This window comes from Heterodontus francisci, chromosome 31 (assembly GCF_036365525.1).
Source record: "Heterodontus francisci isolate sHetFra1 chromosome 31, sHetFra1.hap1, whole genome shotgun sequence".
Lineage (NCBI taxonomy): Eukaryota > Metazoa > Chordata > Chondrichthyes > Heterodontiformes > Heterodontidae > Heterodontus > Heterodontus francisci.
The window spans coordinates 38,184,847-38,206,176 of NC_090401.1; the positions used below are offsets into that span (position 1 = coordinate 38,184,847).

Below are 21,330 nucleotides of genomic sequence, written 5' to 3' on the forward strand. Positions count from 1 at the left end.
AGTTAAGCTGTTCCAGTAACAGCCACAATGCTGGCATCTACCCGACAAGGTGGAAAATTGCCCAGGTATGTCCTATGCACAAAAAGCAGGACAAATCCAATCAGGCCAATTAGTGCCCCATTAGCCTCTTCTCGATCATCAGCAAACTGATGGAAGGTGTCATCAACAATGCTATCAAGCAGCACTTACACAGCAATAACCTCAACGATGTTCAGTTTGTGTTCTGCCAGGGCTGCTTGGCTCCTGACCTCATTACAGCCTGGGTCAAAACATAGACAAAAAAGCTGAACTCCAGAGGGGAGGTGAGAGTGACTGCTCTTGACATCAAGGCAGCATTTGACCAAGTGTGGCATCAAGAAGTCCTGGCAAAATTGAAGTCAATGGGAATTGGGACAACTCTCCACTGGTTGAAGTCATATCCAGCACAAAGGATGGTTGTGGTTGTTGGAGTCCAATCATTTTGTCCCAGGACATTGCTGCAAGAGCTCCTCTGGGTAGTGTCCTAGGCCCAACCATTTTCAGCTGCTTCATCAATGATGTTCCCTCCGTCATAAGGTCAGAAGTGGGGATGTTCGCTGATTGTGCAATTTTCAGTACCATTCGCAACTCCTCAGATATTGAAGCAGTCTGTGTCCATATGCAGCAAGACTTGGACAATATTCAAGCTTGGGATGATAAGTGGCAAGTAACATTTGTGCCACAAAAGTGCCAGGCAATGACCATCTCCAACAAGAGAGAATCTAACCATCTCCCCTTAACATTCAGTGGTATTATCAGCACTGAATCCCCACTATTAACATCCTGGGGTTTACCATTCTCCAGGAACTGAACTGGACCAACCATATAAATACTGTGGCTACAAGAGAAGGTCAGAGACAGGGAATTCTGAGGTGAGTAACTCGCCATCTGATTCCCCAAAGTCTGTCCACCATCTACAAAGCACAAGTCAGGAGTGTGATGGAATGCTCTCCGTTTGCCTGCATGGGTACAACTCCAACAACACTCAAGAAGCTTGACACCATCCAGGACAAAGCAGCCCACTTGATTGGCACCCCATCCACCACCTTCAACATTCACCTCCTCCGCCACCGACACACAGTGGCAGCAGTGTGTCCAATATACAAGATGCACTGCGGCAATACACCAAGGCTCCTTCAACAGCACCTTCCAAACTGGCAATCTCTACCACCTCGAAGGACAAGGGCAGCAGATGCATGGGAACACCACCATCTGCAAGTTCCCCTCCAAGCCACACACCGTCCTGACTTGGAACAATATCACCATTCCTTCACTGTTACTGGTCAAAATCCTGGAACTCCCTTCCGAACAGCATTGTGGGAGTACTCTCACCAGATGGACTGCAGCGGTTCAAGAATGTGGCTCAACGCAACCTTCACAAGGGCAATTAGGGATGGGCAACAAATGCTGGCCTTGCCAGCAATGCCCACATCCCATGAAAGAAAAAAAAATGTGAGTGAGAGGGCATGATCCAATAAAACAATCAAATGCACAGTTACAGGTTGCACTGAACTAAAAGTAGAAAGTAAAATAATCCTTTAAGATTTAAGAAGAACATAAAATCTAAAGCTATTGAGCAAGATGTAATGCAACATATATGTTGGGACATTTTATTTCCTTATAACTAGTTGATAAACTTTGGTATTGCTGATGGGTAGTCTGTAAAGGTATATGGTTATGCGAGTTTAGCTGCGAACGTGGAAAGTCACTGCTAAGGTATTCCCTGTGCAGAAGTGGTATTGGTGGGGGAGATTACATCTCACTGTCATGGCCAGTGTGCTGATTACACCATAAGTGTCTAACTAGAGGAGTATTATTCATTTTTACAATTCTTTTCTTTAAACAGGAATGCAGAATTTTTATAAATGATAAATTGCACCTTTGATAAAATCAGAGAAACTTTGATTTACTTTTCATGAACTATTAGTCAGTGAAATTACTGAGCTGTATGACTGGTGTAATTAACATCTTGTGGATTTAGATACTGATGGAGTCAAGATGTTATTTCCTACACATTAGGTTTTTTTTCGTTGCTTTTTCAAATTATTTATTCCCTCATGAATTTGACAAGGGAATATAATTACCCTTTAAGAATTGAGCTGTGTATGCATTGGGGAATATTGGAAAGATTTAACCTTTTGATTATAATTTCCAATTTTGTAACAATTGAGTAAATGCAGTCACTCAGTTCAGCTACAATTATGTATTTGAATGGAAACACCACCTGCATCTTGATGAAAATTTAATTAGTTTTGCATGTAAATGATGTGTGCATGTGGATCAGGACTTTTATGGATGCATGTGATAAAAGATCAGTTTGGCAGCATTTCCCCCTCAGCCAAATTTATCACTCCTTCCCAATAAAGATATAAGTATATCTTTTACAGGAAGGTAGTAGCATATGGGATAAATTATCAAGTTTTGTTTCTAAATGGAGCTGGTAAGTGGATTGGCAATGTGAGTGTACTGTCCATTGATATAGTAGAACCCTTTCTACAAAGGCTTAACATTTCAGATATGACCTTCACTTCTAACCTGATTCAAAAAGACAATATTTTACCCTAGTTGGAGCAGATTCAGGCAGTACATGAGGTCTCCTTTAAACTTTTTATCCCAGAAGGAGTTCATCATAAGGTGTTTTGCTGTACTTTACCAAAATGTTAAGCTTGGTTAAGGTTCTTTGGATTGAAAGCATTCAGTAAAATGAGATTGAATTGTAAATTGGTGCATTAGAATCAACATTTCTGCATAATGGAATTTATACAAAGGAACTCATTGCTCATTCAAGTATTTTGCTTGGATCAAATTGGAATTCATATGGATGTGATGCTTTGGAAGTACTTTTATCTCCACAGTGGAAATAATTTGTGTCCACTTGAAATTGCAATAGCAAAGCCCTCCTGGGCTGATCACTCTCAGGACACTATGCTGCAATATATTTAAATACACTGCTGATCAGTGACGTATTTGGAAGCTGGCCAAGATCAGTCTTGCAGGAATGAACCAGCTATTCACAGTCAATTGAATTGCAGTGACCCCTCTGCTTCACTTGAAAAACATTAAAGAAATGCTTCTGCCCTGCTGGTGTCCATTGTGGTTTCAAAACCTGCCTCATTTTCTGTGTAATACTTGTAGCTATAAGGGGTTTGTTTCCCTGAAGATGGTCTGATACTGTAGTGCCTCAGTGTACATCCCATAATGTCTGATGTCTGCTCTTCGTGGGTGATCTAATTGGGGTGTTTAAGATGATTGAAGGATTTTATACAGAGAAACTATTTCCTCTAGAACAAGGGGGAACAACCTTAAAATTAGATCCAGGCAGTTTGAGGATGATGTCAGGAAGTACTAAGTCACATAAAGGGTAGTGAAAATCTGGAACACTCTTCCCCCAAAATGCTGTTGAGGTTAGGTCAATTGAAAATTTCAAAACTCAGACTGATAAATATTTGTTCAGCAAGCGTATGAAGGGTTATAGAACCAAGGCGGGCAGATAAAATTAAGATACTGATCAGCCATGATCTAATTGAATGGGGGAACAGGCTCAAGGGCCTGAATGGCCTACTCGTGTTCCTGTGTAGGTTCCTCAGTGTCAGGAGAAGCACTGAGAATTAGTGCTTCCTGATAACAGATTTACTTCTCAAAGAGTGATCAGCACAAAAAAATGGATTTCCAGATAACAGTAGGAGAGGAAAAATCCTGGAATAATTTAAGAAATAATTAAAATGCTGCAGTGTGAATAATGTCAGGTCTTTCTGGATGGATCAACTAAGAATGGGCTAAGTGGCCTTCCTCATCTATAATTGCTTTATGATCGTGTGAAGTTGTGAGGAAACATTGAAGTCAACTTTGAACACTATCCTGCACGTCTTACTATTGTCATGGAACTGTTTCTTTTTTCTCCCCTGATTGGAGCAGTGTGCTTTTAAAAACTAAGAAGTACAGTGTGCCAGCTGCACCTGTTACCTAGTCAACAGCAGGAGAGTGAGGAGGTCACATGGTATAATGTTTCAATTCGACTGTGTGCAGGGACTCGCTGAAACCAGTTTTGAGAGACACCAGCGAAGCGTGCTTGTCTTGAAAGAAGAGAATTCTCTATTCAGAAATTCTACAATGAGCCACAAGCTGTGTTAATTGCCTAAGGTGAAGAAACTCTTTTGAACAGAACGTTCATCTTGCTGGAGGGAGCAAAATTCTTTTTTCTTTACTTCCAATGCAAGGAGTCTGCTTCACGATTGAATCTCTCTTGACTGATTGTGTTTTCTGGAATTCACAGTCAAGCTTCGACTGAAATCTACCAATTTTAAAATCCAAACATAGACCTGTCGTTATATCCCGTGTTGAAAGAACTGTTTGACGCCTGCTGCAGCTGAAGTGCTTTGAATGCCTTTCAAGAAAAGACTGTTACATCAAATCCGCGTGGAGAATTTGAGTGGCATTTGATTATTTTTATACGAGGCTACCTCACCCATCAGGAACGTAACACACAAAGACTAACAACCCAGTTATTTATTTATTCTTAAACAGCTAATTTTTAAAACATCATGTAAAAAAAAAAGGTTAAGCATTGATTTTTGAGTGTGTGTATGTGAATGGGGGAGTTAGGTTAATATAAGAAGTTATAAGGTCTTTAGACATAGGGTTATCGAAATAATATTTAAGATTTAGTTTTAATAAATTGTTAATTTTGTTGTTGTCTAAAGATACCTGGTTTGCTCTGTTTTATTCTGGGGGTTACTGGAGTGTTTAATTTGGCTGCTTTCCTGTTGGGTGGGAAAACTTTAATAATATGCTGTGACCTGTGGAGTGATGGGACTGAATTGACAGTGCATTGCTCCCACCTCGATCGTAACACTATGGCACTTCACATTATTTGAGAATGGCTGATGACAAACATATAGCTCCCCCACAGTTGACTGCACTCAGAAGGATAAATAACCTGGTCTACCTTGCTCTGGCAGCAGTGGAAGCCAATTTTTTATAGGTTTGTAAACTACTTCTGAATTCTAGATTCTGTTCATGGTCCACTGAATTCATGGTGTTGGTCTGGTAAGTTTGAGGTCAAGACATCTTCAGTGTCAAAGCTGCCTAATAATGCTTGGTTTAAAATGGAATAACACCACCATGGTGTGTGCATGTGCAGAGAACAAGTAACCGTATTGCTGTTTAACTTAACAGAAAACATTTGCTGGATAGGAAATAAAGAGAGCAGAGTGGTGCTCAGAGAGTAATGTATCACTACTATCTTGAAACAGGAGTTCATAATGCAGCTGGCAAAGATGCATTTTCTGGCTAAGTTATGCTTAAAAGTCTATGGACAACTCCTCTGACCTTCCTATTGTCTGTGGACTGGTTGTCTTCGGGCCATCTAAAAGGCCGAACAGCGAGAGGGCCATCAAATTACTTTCTGGAGAAAGTCGACAATTTCATTTCCACCCCGCCCCCTTCTGATGGCAACACCAGATCGAAGAGTACTAGCTACCTTCTGCTAATTCTCCAACTGGCCATTTTTAGTGCATGAGGCTCAACAGTGAGTTCCAAGGGGATAATCACTTGGGGATGACCTCACCTTACAACTCAACCCAATCTGACATTCACATGTGTGCTGCTTACAGCACAGACTGCTGGGAGTGATCAGCAGTAAGACTCCTAATTCAAGGACACCGAGGCAACAGTAGGTTCCCAATTGTTATTGGGCTGAGATTAGATCAGGGACTGAAAAACGTGTTAGACTATATGACTCAGTGTCACACCAGGCTGTATGCTTTGCTGCTGTGCTGTTGGAGAGCCTGGGAAAGATAATTTTGACTGTTGGAAAAGGAGCATAATTTCTCTCTGCTTTGACAATAAACCTGTCTACACCTTACCCAAGACTCAACAATAAAGTAAATGGCTTGTATACAAGTCTCTATAGGTAAACTACCTAATGTTAGCCTAAAGAATAAATGGTAGCTTTAATCCCTTTTTTTGATAAATGCTCTGTCTCTTGTGACCGTACAAACATTGAGTGCCATGAAGAATGTGTGGTCTATTAATGGTCTTGGTCTATCAGTTCATCTACTAGGAGATGTTGCAACAAACAATAGTGTTACTTTGGAACTATTATTTGGCAGCCCAGTCCTTGAGTTTGTTTGCCAGTAATTGAGTGGTGTGTCATTTGAGTTTGCAAGAAAATGAATGGAGGTATGGCACAGTACTAACTATACTTAAAGTGCCCTCTGCTGGCACATGTTGATAATTTTTTTACCATTATTGAAGGCTATGCAAATCCAGTATGCTTATTTAAGAGCCACAGCAAGGGTATAGAGAGATTTTGGCTTCCCAATAACACGGATTCAGGCATGGAGCAACAAATGAGGAATGTGGAAAAATTTGTGTTCGTCGAAACTCACTTTGTTATTCCATGTCTCTTGTCTAATTAAAAGGCACAATTTAATGCTATGTGGGGAATTCCATTCAGATCAAGAGACCTACTACAAGAATTAATAGGAAAAAATGTATATCAGTCCTATTATCAGTTAATGAGGTGCAGGTGAAGGCAATAAAAGTCACTAATGTCTTGAAAGAATTCACATGCTCATATTACTGAGTTAGAGGCTTTTATGTTGAGTTTGTTACAGTTGTGATAGATGTCTTCCTGTGGTTAAAAATAGGGCACTAATTAAATGTGTTCTCCAATGAGAGTTCTATGAAAAGAGAAGGTACCGGGTGACTTTCTTATTTCTATTTTTCATGACGGAGAGGAAAGTGAGAAGGTAGGTTTTTTTTCAAATAGTTTATTCACTGAACCAGGGTTTTCTGGAGCATGCTGTAGAATATGGGAAATCACTGCATTGACTGGTACCGCAGTATAATTTTATCCAATCTTTGCGATTGAAATTAATATCAGGATGAAGTTTGTCCTGCTAGCTGTAAGTCCTGTTGCTTATTATACTGCTCAATATACCAAAAATATATTTCTGCTGGTCAAAAGAGGGAAATCACAAGGCAGTTTAAATGCTGGGACGTATCTCTCCATCTATGCTAAAATTATAAAAATGGCTCACGTCAACTTTTTGATATTTCCTGAGAAACTTTTTTGATATTTCCTGAGAAACCATTGCTGCAGGAAGCTATTTATGTTTAACTCCTCTTTGACTGTTGTAACAGTTCCTAATTAAAGAGATAACAGGAAATAAAGTGAATGCTGGAAATCTGGAATAAAGCCAGAAAATGATGGAAGTATATATCGTAACCTGCCTCTTCTCTTTTTAGCATGTTTCATGTTGACCCTTTGTCAGGTCTGCTTTGATGAGAGCCTACATCCGAAACATATAACCTGTTGTATTTCTTTTCAGTTGCATATGGACCTGGTGTGTAATTTCAGTTTGTTTTGTGTTATTGCCTCTCAATGTAACCTCAGCTTCAAATTAGCAGAGTGTTTATTGACACCACTGTGGTATCCAATGAGTTCGATGCGGGGTGGGACTTATGGCAAAACTTGTAACAGTCTATTTCCTCAGCAAATGGAGACTATTTAGAAAAGACTCTCTACGAACTACAGCAAACATTAAAAGCAGGGCCAATTCTCCAGAACATTGCAGTGAGTGGAGGATAGTTACATAATACCGATTTTGTGTATGTGTGTGTAATATCAACCCCAGTAACTTACAGCAATGTGGTTTTCAGGTGTAATTGATGGGGGAATTACCCAATCATCTCCATTTTGGCTGGGAGTAGTGGTATCACTATATGCAGCTGCAAAGAAGAGTGATTATATCCTTAGATACAGAAGACCATTTAACTGCTCTGGTTGTTTATAGCAATAAATCAACCTCTTGAGGTTTATGCTCCTTTGCTCTGTTCTTCCCCTTCAGTGCTGAACTATTTAGTTCTCATTAATATCCCAGCGCTGGAGCAGATTCCTTTCAGTTGGCACTTCATGCTTGTGTGGAGGCAACAGCTGATAACCCAAGCCTGAAGTTCCTTCTGTGTTATTCTGGATCTTGCTGGCAGCAAGATTTAGTCAATCCAGTTAGTTTGCATTGTGATTGCCATCAGCTACATTAAACTTCTAACACTAACACCTCTAACAGCAAATATAAAACCAGTTTGAGTGGTTCTAATAATACAAGTTTGACATGGTTTAACTCTGGCAATCAGTAAAGACTGTGTTGCCACTTTTGGGAAGGGATTCCCATCACATTCAAAACTGAATTTGCCTGAACAAATTCTGGAGAATTGCAAGCCATTTCTCCAAATCTGGACTCACATATGATTTTTCACAAACTACTTCCTGAAAATAGCTACATTCTGATCTCCAACCTTATTGAGAACGTTATAAGAATATATTCTGGTCTCAATGGAGTGAGTGAGCAGATTGTTTGTATTTAATAAAGGCATGTTAGATTTTCAACAGTTCCCATGAACAAAGCCCACTGGAGGCGAGTTTTATTTTCAGCATATCAACTCATTCCTGGTACATATGAAAATATCCAAAGAGTTTCAGGCCAGAAAACCCACAGTTATTTTTTTAAAATTTATTTAGAGATACAGCACTGAAACAGGCCCTTCGGCCCACCGAGTCTGTGCCGACCAAGAACCACCCATTTATACTAACCCTACAGTAATCCCACATTCCCTACCACCTACCTACACTAGGGGCAATTTACAATGGCCAATTTACCTATCACCTGCAAGTCTTTTGGCTGTGGGAGGAAACCGGAGCACCCGGCGAGAACCCACGCAGTCACAGGGAGAACTTGCAAACTCTACACAGGCAGTACCCAGAATTGAACCCGGGTCCCTGGAGCTGTGAGGCTGTGGTGCTAACCACTGCGCCGCTATTAGTTGATTTCATCCAGGACAGAACTTGAGCACTGTAGCTGCCCAACAATAAATGATCCTGAATATAATTCCTGATTGTCACCCGACAACTCCTGCTATAATGTGTGAATGTGTATGTTGAGGGCTGTGTGGAGGGAGGAGGATGTGAAGAATTATTAGGAAATCACGACAGGTGCTTTAGCGGTTTGTTTGTACTTTCACCAAATTTTCTTTCTTTTGGGCCTCCTTATCTCGAGAGACAATGGATATGCACCTGGAGGTGGTCAGTGGTTTGTGGAGCAGTGCCTGGAGTGGCTATAAAGGCCAATTCTGGAGTGACAGGCTCTTCCACAGGTGCTGCAGAGAAATTTGTTTGTCGGGGCAGTTGCACAGTTGGCTCTCCCCTTGCGCCTCTGTCTTTTTTCCTGCCAACTACTAAGTCTCTTCGACTCGCCACAATTTAGCCCATAATATTCTATCATTTAAGGTCTTATTTATTTTCCACAATTGTATAAGTTATCAAGCTTTATTAGGTTTGACAGTTCAGCAAGAATCCAATTCTGAACACTGGACACTTCAAATAAGGAAATATTAAACAAAATTTTGGAATCGCACCATAAACCTGATTGAATGTGAAACAGTTCCATTCTGTAGGCATTCTGAGGCATCTTGCTTCTGATGCCATGCACTTTTCCATTTCCAGTGTCTTAAAATGGCTGTATTTTGGGTTTTGCAGAGGAATTGTTCAATTAGGGTTGCCAACCCTTCAGAAATTAAAGATTAATCTAGACATTGCTGTGAGCAACCCAGGAGCAACATCATAGGTGCATTGAAGAGAATAGTTTTTTCTTCATTTTCTCTAAACACTTTTGTTTTAGTTATACATATATTGGAGTTGGTGGGGAGTGCAGTTTGACTGACGGTAAAGAATCATCCAATTGGCTAAATAAGAATCAGTTCACTTATGTGGTCTCAGCTGTGGTTCAGTTGGTAGTGTTGTTGCCCCTGAGTCAGATGTTTGTAGGTTTAAGACCCACTCCAGAAACTTGAGTGCAAAAATCTAGTCTGACACTCCAGTGCAATATTGAGGTGCTGTCTTTTGATGAGGCATTAAACCAAGGCCCTGTCTGCCCTCTTAGGTGGATGTAAAAAGATCCCATGGCACTATTTTAAAGAAGTGCAGGGGAGTTATCCCCAGTGTCCTGGCCAATATTTATCCCTCAATCAACATCACAAAAACAGATAATCTGGTCACTATCACATTGGCTGTAAAGTGCTTTGAGATGTCCTGAGGTCATGAAAGGTGCTATATAAACGAAAGTCTTTCTTCTCTCTTTTTTTTTCTTTCCAATTGGCATGGGAACGAGGATGGACATTTTGGGTGATAAATAGCATAGGCATGGTGGCGGGCGGTGGGGAGGGGCTGGGCGGGGGTGTTGTGTGAATGGTTGGAGGTCGAAGGTCATGAAACCTCTAGGAATGCATTCAACTACAGCTGACAATCCTACCTTCGAGGAAAGATTTCTAAGAAAAACAGTTAAAAAGAAAAAGTGTAATACACAAAATTAATTTTCCACATTGAAAGCACATGCATCTATTGTTTACCATTTATCTAAATGTTGCATAATGCCAACAAAAGTATTTTAATTATGTATTATTCAAATTTTAAATAGTTTTATGTAGCTGCAGGTGAGCATGTTTGCTGTTTCTAACTACAACACTTTTTACTTTTAGCTCCCTTATTTGAGGAGAGGTACAAACCATGTATTGAAAGATGAATGTTATTTGATGAATTTATTGGGCATTCTTATTTTGACAGGCAATCTACAAGATGGTGTCCACTGTGATGAAGATGCCTGAAGATGAAGCAACACCAGAGAAAAGAACAGATAAAATCTTCAGGCAGATGGATACAAATAATGATGGTAACTATCAAACTGCTCATCGTTTCTCCGATTCATCAACCTTCACACTCTGCCCTATCTTCAATACTCTTTGCATCAGAAGACCCAATGCAGGCCACTAAGAACTCGTGTGACATTGTCCCTTCTGTGTGTCTTTGTGTCCCTGTGTCTGTGGTAGCTTAAATAAAGAGAAGTGCTTTGTTCCACTGTGGGCACAGAGGAATGAAATAGTAAGGTAAATGGACCAAAAAAAAAAATGCAAAGTCCAATGAGAGAAGAACTAAAGACTAAAATTAATTGTTATTTCTCATTAAGAACTAATGAGAGAATGAAAAAGACACTTTTAACTCCACATGATAGCTCCTGGGATTTTTAGACTCTAGCTTGGCCATTTCACTCAATGGTTGCAGCTCACGTAATGTAGGATTCAGCCCCTGTGTACATTATTTTTACTACACTGGTTTAGCGGATTCACATCAAATTTATTTGCATGTTATTCGAACAAAATTGTTAATTCTTCTAAGGGAATCTTATTAATTAATTCCTTAAAATAGCACACAAAGGAATTTGATGCAAATATGATAACTAGTGAGTTAAAATATTGCAGAGAAATAATTTCAAATCTATGATGCTGTAGCAAACATCAATATTACAGTAATAAATATATATGCTTGATTATTAGCCCTAATGGTATATTATAAATAAGTTTTGAACACCATCTTTCCTTGCCCTGGAACCCTTTGTAATGTGTACATTCTCTCTCTTCTGTTTGTGTGATTTTTAACTTTACTTTTAGCTGATTTCAAACATTTAAAACTCAGCTGTCCAGGTTTTTTTTTAAGGTTGTGTGATAGAAATGCACAGATCAATCCCTGATGTACTTTTATGCATCCAGCCAGAAAGAAATCCTGAACAGCCAGCTAAAAATGGCCATTTACATCATTTCTCTTGTTGGCTGATAATACTGTTGTGCTGATTCAGTACCTTTTGGTATCATTTGACTTCTGTGAATTAATCGGTCACTAAATCTGACCAAGAAGTTTTAGCCTAGGTTTGTCGGTATAGCATTTCCACCTTTTGAGCAAAGCATGATGGCGAGTTACACATGCCATATATCTCCAGCATTCCAAACACCACAACCTAGGGGCTCTTTGTTGATCACTGTCTCATATGTGGTACATACAAGGGGGCAGGTTTCAGACAATAATAAACTTAATCTCTTAATAGAAATTGCTTTTTGCTGTGAACAGAAGAGTTGGTAGAGAGACATCAAAATTGTAAGAACACCTCTGCATGAATCTATGTATGTTGTTTACTTGATGGCATTCCTTGATGATTTACTCCAAGTTTGTTACCCTTTATGTCAAAAAAGTACCCGTGACACTCTTACTCCTAAACTCATAATTTTAGCCACCCATTTGTCTGTCAGTAATAGGTACAGAGAAGGTAACAAACTGATGTCGAGCAGAATTGTTCTCCTCCCCTCTTCTTAGACTTAAGTGAGACGTTCCACTTCCATGGACTGCCTGTTATTTTGAAAACTCAATGTTAGCTTGTTAATGTACCCCTTTCCTGTTTGCAAATATCTTCCAGGTAAATTGTCCCTTGAAGAATTCATTAAAGGTGCCAAGAGTGACCCATCCATTGTACGGTTACTACAGTGTGACCCAAGCAGTGCATCTCAGTTCTAATGGGACATGATAGTATCTGCACTGATCGCCTGAAGTAAAGGAGCAAGCTTTCATTCCAGCTGGATTGCCAACCCTTTGTCTGACCTCCATCTCATCATGAATTGATCCTCCTGCCATAAGAGGGTGATTGACTGACATGGATAGCATATTCTACCCGAGCTGACTTCAGAGGAGCTTTTAGTCACTGCGTTGTCACTTTTGTTTTGTGTTTTCTGTACAGTGGACTCTTCAAAAAGCAGGCATGCCAACACTTTCAGGGCATTATTGGGCAGTGCGTAATGTTCTCCACTATGGATCAGAGTAATACGCATGTTCAACATTGGCCCAGAACCCAAACATAAATAATGACATCACGAATGTAAAGATGCCACTCCCTAAAATACCATATATGGGAGTTTGTGAACACGCTTCGAGTGCATTGTAACTGCTCTAGTTTTTGCTCTTGTATTGTAAACCTAAAACAACTACAATTCCCACAATGATCTAAACTGTTCTGCATGTGAAAAGTTTTTCTTTCCTGAGCAGATTCACTCAGTGAGCCCCAGATCACTTTGGGACATGTAGTTTAAGCTTAGAAAGCAGGAGTGGTATTACAAATATGCTTGCGAGGTGAGGTTTAAGCAGGGGCAAAATGTTTGAGTGGCCCTCACGTTCACAGTGAGACTGTTGACATGTAAACAAAATGTACCCTGACTATAATTTTGGTTTTATAAAATAAAGCCCATTCCAATTAAGCACCATTGTTTTATTAAATTAAGCAAATTCCCTTTGCTATGATTCCAAAATCCAGCAGTTTTCCAAAGCATGGTTGTGGACAGTTGAGCAAGTGGCCTCATATTAAATAGAAACTATGAGTAGATCTTCTCTAAATTGTCAAAAGTTATGATGTTTTCCTTCAGCTCATGTCAAACTAAAAATGTGGCTTACCTCCAAGATTCCATTTCACCATAGGGTGGGGAGGGGGAAAGAGTTGGAGGGTGGGTAGGGGTGTCTCCTGCAGGAAGAGGATCAACTCCCCTAATTCTAAATCCCCCAAAAATGTTCTAACAAATCATACAAGTCTGCTAAGACTGGATTTGTACTTGTCTCTATGGAATAAAGTATGGTAGAATAACATTATATAGGCCACCCTAATGGAAAAGTCACTATCTGCAATTTTATAGACTAAGTGGTGAATGACCACTTGCATTTCATTGATGCATAAGTGCCACCCCCAAGTGAAAAAGTCTTAAGTAAGATTGACTTTTGCACTGGATTTTCATGGTATACCTCACTTCTACCCCACAATATGGCCAACACTCATAGACCAGCACAATTCATAGCTGTTAGAAATGCACAAGGAAATACTGTGGATAGATGGGCTAGATGGACCAAAAGTCTGCTTCTGCCTGAAACTGTTAATATCTTACTATGTTACATTAACAAAACTGGAATAGGTATACATTTAAGCCTCCCAATAAGTACACAAAATCTGTTATAGCAGGGGTGTGTTACATGGCTTCAGATCTGGAGGAGCCATTATTTGTGCATGTTATGTCATGGTACAGGGGATTGTTGTATTGAAAGGTAAATGTATTTTTTAAAAAGTGTTGATGTAATTCATCTTCAGATACTATTCTAAATTAAAATGTAATTGTTTTAAAGCAGGAATTGAAATGGATTTTTATCCCCCATTGGAAGCCAGCCTGATTGTCTACTCATTAAAACTGGTGTCTTAACAAGTTTAGCTCATCTGCATTTGACAAAGTCAATGAAATTTCTGTCCTGTGTTTTACTTCCTTGGATCTAATAGTACTTAGTGCTTGGCAGAAATGGGAAGATTTTGGTGCTTTTAGTTAGGCTAATCTCCACATGGTTTTAAAAGATTTGTTTCAAAATATTTTGAACCAAATGCTGATCAGAATTGATGCTTCAGCAAGATGAAAATTTGGTTTCAAACAATGAATATTTAGGGTCATGCTTCCCTTTGCATAAAGTATGAGAAATAATCATCTTTCAAAGAGATTTACTGCTAATGGGAATGTGTGGTTTACAGATACTCCGTGCCTCCGTTTTACTTACATTTTTATTTTTAACCCATGGAGGCTGGGTTTCCTGAGGCTCAGGAATTCAGGCAGCTAAAAAGAGCTGAGAAGGGCTGGATCCATGAGGTAAGTGCATTTGCTATACTGCTTGTGGCCTACAGGAGCAGCAGTACTTCTGGTCGCTCAAACCAACCTCTTTACACACACCATCTCCAACTCCCACCACCATCTCCAAATGACCTGCTATCTGCTCACTGGCTATTTTTCCACCCGACAGGCAGCCAGCCTGTCAATCAAACTGGCTGTCGATGGGAAACCTTTTACAAATTTTTAAATGGGTCCTACTGTTAAATTCGGTAGGACCTGCGTGTAACCCATACTTCCAGCTGTCCCATCAACAAAACCACACCCTCCCTCTTCCCAGCAACCAATAAATATTGGAGCCAATGATTCCTGATATAATTTCATCTGTGGTAATAGGACGAAAATAGGCAGTCACAGTGCTCCTCCAATATTGATCCTTTAGGATATCTTGAGCAGCAAACGAGCCACTTAACCCATGTAAATGCCAATGATTTAAAATCAGGTTACTCGCGGGTAAAAATGCTTATTTGTTTTGTTATAAACTCACTCTTCGCTGTATTACTAAAACTCCCAGCAGGTTATGACCACTCTTAAATACATCAATGAATATTTTTTAATGAAAAGAAAAGAAAATTCTGTTATACTGACCACTGTTCATAGGAGATTTCTGGTTTATGATTATACAAATAAGACCGGGCAAAAACTTGAACCAGAGCAGCGCATTTTGCTCCCAGATTCCCGATTGCACCCATCCTAGTATGACCACTGACCACCTCCAGGCGCTTACCCATTGTCTCTCGAGATAAGGAGGCCAAAGAAAGTATGTTTAGTTTAGTTTAGAGATACAGCACTGAAACAGGCCCTTCGGCCCACCGAGTCTGTGCCGACCATCAACCACCCATTTATACTAATCCTGCACTAATTCCAGATTCCTACCACATCCCCACCTGTCCCTATATTTCCCTACCACCTACCTATACTAGGGGCAATTTATAATGGCCAATTTACCTATCAACCTGCAAGTCTTTGGCATATGGGAGGAAACCGGAGCACCCGGTTGCAAGTTTAGTTGCAACTTGTATGACGTGCACACCAATATTTCAATTATGAAATCTGAGCAGTGGATTTGGTTCACAACCCTTTGAAAGTATGGTTAACAATATATTTATTATTGGGCTGTGGTGCAGTTAAACCCTTTGTATATTCCAAACGCACTCTCTATCCCACCCAATGCCAATGTTCGACATAAAACACATTTTAAAAAAAGGCAAATCTCTCCAAAGCATTTGATAAATCATAACCGTGTCTAAATAGATTAAACCTTTGATTTTTATTACATTTTTCTACAGTAAGGCCGCAATGGTCTTCAATGGGTTAAGCAGTTGGAATGCTTGCTATGTTGCGGAACCAGTTTCTGACCGTGCTGTTAGTGGCAACTTGTTCTTTTGGAGAAAGATTTAAGGCAGGTATTTGTACTTGCTTTTCCTTTGGCTTTTGTATTTGTTGCTATGTACCTGAGGTTTGACCTTTGAACAAGATTATGCCGGGGCAAGTGCAAGTGAGGAAGCTGAGAGTGTGACACTAGAATTTTCCATTTTTAATTAGAAAGGGACTAAACCATTCTTGCCTAATTGTATTGGATCTTCTAAATTCTGTAAACATTTCAGAAGCATCTGAGGTGTTAATTGCCTTGTTTTAGGTTGAATAGTAATGCACAAATTGGAAGGAATATTAATGATTAATTACTCAGCATTTGTGAAATGTAGTTTGATAAATATGTCATTTGGAGTCTCAACATACAAGGGAGTTGTGATGATCTCAAAAATCATGAGAAGGTGGCACAAGATCAAAGCAGACATTAGAAATATACAGTGAGCCCACCAGCATTTCAATAGAGAAATGATAGGTAGCATTTCCAGTAGAGTTCCTTCATCAGAACTGAAAGAGGCACTTTCTCCTGTTCCTTTATCAGTTCTGGCAAAAAAAAATTCATCTGCCTTTTGTCTTTTCAGATGCTGGCAGACCTGCTGTGTACTTGCAGCACTTTTCTGCTCTCATTCCAGATTTCCAGTTTTTTTTTTCTTTTAAAGGGAGCTTAGTATTATCAATGTCTTCTCAGCCCCAGCATGTTATTGCCTTGTCACGTAATCTAGGCTGTGCTCACCCAGGATTTCTTACTGTTTTTAGCATTCTCATGACAGGAAAACAACACAATTATTACTTGGCTTTGAAACCAATATGCTGTAAAAGTATTCCATTTCAGAGACGGGAAGCTGCTGCATGTGATTTGACCTACAGTGAAAACAAGATTTATCTCCCCACATTCTGCAGGAGACCTTGCGTATATAGATATAGCATTTCCCTAACTAGTTAGCACATTCTAAATATACCAGAAGGTACCAAAATGTCAGCACCATCTATTAGCAAGGACGTCTTTGTCACAAAGGAATTTGTACTCATAGCAGCTCCAGCATATAAATGTCCTGCTTTTGTTTCCTACTTGTTAAAACTGATATTGTAATTGGTATTACCTATATTTTAAATAATCTTAAAGTATTCACCACCACCCTCCCCACCCCCCCCCCCCCCCCCCCCCCAACTCTCTGCACCTCCCCTGAGTTGTTATTCTACCTATTTAAATTTCAATGAATGTTACTTTTGAGAGCCAGCTGGTTGGTTGGCCACTAATGTTGCTTTCTAGCAAGTTGAGGGAACAAATCAACAAAAGAAATACCAATTGTGTTATCATGGAAGCCATCACAAAATAGCTTCACGGTTGCAGTTGTTTTCTCAGTTACCAGCGTTCTCAAGTATACAGAATGTCCAAAGTTACTACCAATAACTGAAATCACCAAAATATATAGATCACATTATTAATACCAGTCTGGTTGTGGCAGGCTGCTAGAAATATTTCATTTTGCTCAAAACAGAAGAGGACTGGAGAGGAACTTACAGTGGGACGGGGAAGGATCCAGTCCTCATGGTGCACATAAGTACCAATGACATAGGCAGGACAAGTAAAGAGGCTCTGCATAGTCAGTATGTGGAGCTAGGCACCAAATTAAGAAACAGAACCTCAAAGTTAATAATCTCTGGATTATACCACATGCAAATTGGCAAAGGGCAAATAGGATTAGAGAAATGAATGCATGACTCAAAGACTGGTGCGGTAGAAGTGGGTTCTGGTTCATGGGGCACTGGCAAGAGTACTGGGGAAAGTGGGGGCTGTACCGTTGGAATGGTCTACACCTGAACCGTGCTGGGACTGGTGTTTTAGCGAGCCGCATAACTAGGCAAGTAAAGAGAGTTTTAAACTAAATAGTGGGGCAAGGGATCAAATTTGGTAAATCAAAGAGTAGAGACAAGGCAAGAAAGAAAGAAAGGTATTAATATGGGAAATGATAAACAGACCGTAACAGGAAGGAATAGAAAATACAAATCTAAGAGTAAATCAACAGATAAGGCTAGAGGTTACAAAAATTAAAAAAGAACAAAACTAAAGGCTCTGTATCTGAATGCATCTAGCATTTGAAACAAAACAGATGAATTGATAGCACAAATAGACATAAATAAACATGGCTGCAGGATGAGATATATTGGGACCTGAATATTGAAGGGTACATTTAGGAAGGACAGGAAGCTAGGAAAAGGTGGAGGGGTGGGTCTGTTGATTAATGATGGTATTAGTGCAATAGAGAGGGATGACCCAAGTTCAAGAAACCAGGATGTAGAAGCGGTTTGGATAGAGATGAGAAATGATAAAGGCAAGAAGTCACTTGTGGGAGTGGTGTATAGGCCCCCGAACAGTAACCACATGTTACGACAGGGTATAAAGGAAGAAATAATGGAAGCTTATCAGAAAGGTACAGCGATAATAATGGGAGATTTTAATCTACATATAGACTGGAAAAATCAGATGAGTTCACATAATGTTCTTGGGATAGTTTCTTGGAACAGCATGTTCTGGAGCCAACCAGAGAGCAAGCTATACTAGACCTGGCATAATGCAATGAGATGGGATTAATTTGTGACCTCCTAGTGAAGGCGCCCCTAGGTAGCAGTGGCCATAATATGCTTGAATTTTACATTCAGTTTGAAGGAGAGAAGAGTGGGTCCAAGACTAGTACTTTAAACTTAAATAAGGGCAATTATGAGGGCATGAAAGCAGAGCTGGGAAATTAGATTAAGGGATCGGTCAATAGAGATGCAGTGGCAGACATTTAAGGGGATATTTCAGAATACACAGAATGGATAAGTTCCAATGAGAGAGAAAAATTCCATGGGGAGGACCCACCATCCGTTAACGAAAAAAAGTTAAAGATAGTATCAAATGTAAAGAAAAAGCAAAAAGCACCAAGGTGGGTGGCATGTCAAAAGATTGGACAGAATATTAAAACAGCAAAGAATGACTAAAAGATTAATAAAGAGGGATAAAATAGAGGACAAGAGGAAGCTAGCAAGAAATATAAGGACAGATATTAAGAGTTTCTACAGATATCTATAAAAGTAAAGAGTTAATAAAGTGAACGTTGGTCCTATTGAAAGTGAGTCTGGGGAGTTAATAATGGATAATAAGGAGCTGGCAGATGAACTGAACAGGTATTTTGCACCGGTCTTCGCTAGATGATTTGGATGAAGGGACCAAAGGTATGGTTGCTAAATTTGCTGATGACACAAAAAAAGGTAGGAAAGTAGGTTTGAAGAGGACATAAGGAGGCTACAAAAGGACATAGATAGGTTAAGTGAGTGGACAAGGCCAGGGTCAAGGATGTCTCTGAACGGACAGAGGGCATTCTGAAGGGGGAGGGTGAACAGCCAGAGGTTGTGGTACACATTAGTACCAATGACATAGGCAGGAAGAGTGATGAGGTCCTGCAGGGGGAGTTTAGGGAGTTAGGTAGTAAGTTAAAAAACAGGACCTCTAGGGTTGTAATCTCTGGATTACTCCCTGTGCCACGTGCCAGTGAGGCTAGAAATAGGAAGATAGTGCAGCTAAACACGTGGCTGAGCAGCTGGTGTAGAAGGGAGGGTTTCAGATATCTGGACCATTGGGCTCTCTTCAGGGACAGATGGGACCTGTACAAGAAGGACAGGTTGCATCTAAACAGGAAGGGCACTAATATCCTGACTGCAAGGTTTGCTAGCGTCACTTGAGAGGGTTTAAACTAGTGTGGCAGGGGGGTGGGAACCAGAGCAGTAGGACAGCTAGTGAAGTAAATGAGGAGGACATAGTAAATAAGGCCAGTAGGACTAAGAGGAAGAGCAGGCAGAGAGATGTTGCTGAGCACAGTGGGACTGGTGGTCTGAAGTGCATTTGTTTCAACGCGAGAAGTATAACAGGTAAGGCAGATGAACTTAGAGCTTGGATTAGAACTTGGAAATATGATGTTGTTGCTATTACAGAGACTTGGTTGAGGGAAGGGCAGGAGTGGCAGCTAAATGTTCCAGGCTTTAGAAGCTTCAGGCGGGATAGAGGGAGATGTAAAAGGGGTGGAGGAGTTGCATTACTGGTTAAGGAGAATATCACAGCTGTACTGCAGGAGGACACCTCAGAGAGGTCATGCAGCGAGGCAATATGGGTGGAGCTCAGGAATAGGAAGGGTGCAGTCACGATGTTGGGGGTTTACTACAGGCCTCCCAACAGCCAGCAGGAGGTAGAGGAACAGATATGTAGACAGATTTTGGAAAGATGTAAAGGGAACAGGGTTGTTGTGGGTGATTTTAACTTCCCCAATATTGTCTGGGACTCACTTAGTGCTAGGGGCTTGGAGGGGCAGAATTTGTGAGGAGCATCCAGGAGGGCTTCTTGAAACAGTATGTAGATAGTCCAACTAGGGATGGAGCCATTCTGGACCTGGTATTGGGGAATGAGTTCAGCCAGGTTTCAGTGGGGGAGCATTTCGGGAGCAGTGACCATAATTCCATAAGTTTTAAGGTACTTGTGGATAAGGATAAGAGTAGTCCTCGGGTGAAGGTGCTAAATTGGAGGAAGGCTAATTATAACAATATTAGGCAGGAACTGAAGAATTTAGATTGGGGGCGGCTGTTTGAGGGTAAATCAACATCTGACATGTGGGAGTCTTTCAAACGTCGGCTGATTAGAATCCAGGACCAGCATGTTCCTGTGAGGAAGAAAGACAAGTTTGGCAAGTTTCGGGCAGCTTGGATAACACGGGATATTGTGAGCCTAGTCAAAAAGAGAAAAAGGAAGCATTTGTAAGGGCTGGAAGGCTGGGAACAGATGAAGCACTTGAGGAATATAAAGACAGTAGGAAGGAACTTAAGCAAGGTGTTAGGAGGGCGAAAAGGGGTCATGAAAAGTCATTGGCAAACAGGATTAAGGAAAATCCCAAGGCTTTTTATACATATATAACGAGCAAGAGGGTAACCAGGGAAAGGGTTGGCCCACTCAAGGACAGAGATGGGAATCTATGCGTGGAGCCAGAGGAAATGGGTGAGGTGCTAAATGAGTACTTTGCATCAGTATTCACCAAGGAGAAGGACTTGGTGGATGATGAGCCGAGGGAAGGGAGTGCAGATAGTCTCAGTCATCTCATTATCAAAAAGGAGGAGGTGTTGGGTGTCTTGCAAAGCATTAAGGTAGATAAGTCCTCAGGGCCTGATGGGATCTACCCTAGAATACTGAGGGAGGCAAGGGAAGAAATTGCTGGGGCCTTGACAGAAATCTTTGCATCCTCATTGGCTACAGGTGAGGTCCCAGAGGACTGGAGAATAGCCAATGTTGTTCCTTTGTTTAAGAAGGATGGTAAGGATAATGCAGGAAATTATAGGCCGGTGAGCCTTACG

At 40.4% G+C, this 21,330-nt stretch overlaps 1 protein-coding gene across 4 annotated transcripts in view; it reads left to right on the plus strand.

The window, feature by feature from the left end:
• LOC137347161 (hippocalcin-like protein 1) overlaps positions 1–14,058 on the plus strand; it is a 132,800-nt gene extending 118,742 nt beyond the window's left edge. For all 4 annotated transcript variants that reach the window (XM_068011327.1, XM_068011326.1, XM_068011329.1 and 1 more), the window contains 2 exons: positions 10,640–10,745; positions 12,318–14,058. In XM_068011327.1, coding sequence (XP_067867428.1) covers positions 10,640–10,745; positions 12,318–12,415 — 204 coding nt within the window. In that variant the 3' untranslated portion in view covers positions 12,416–14,058. The remainder of the gene's footprint in view (positions 1–10,639; positions 10,746–12,317) is intronic.
• The last annotated feature ends 7,272 nt before the right edge of the window (positions 14,059–21,330 follow it).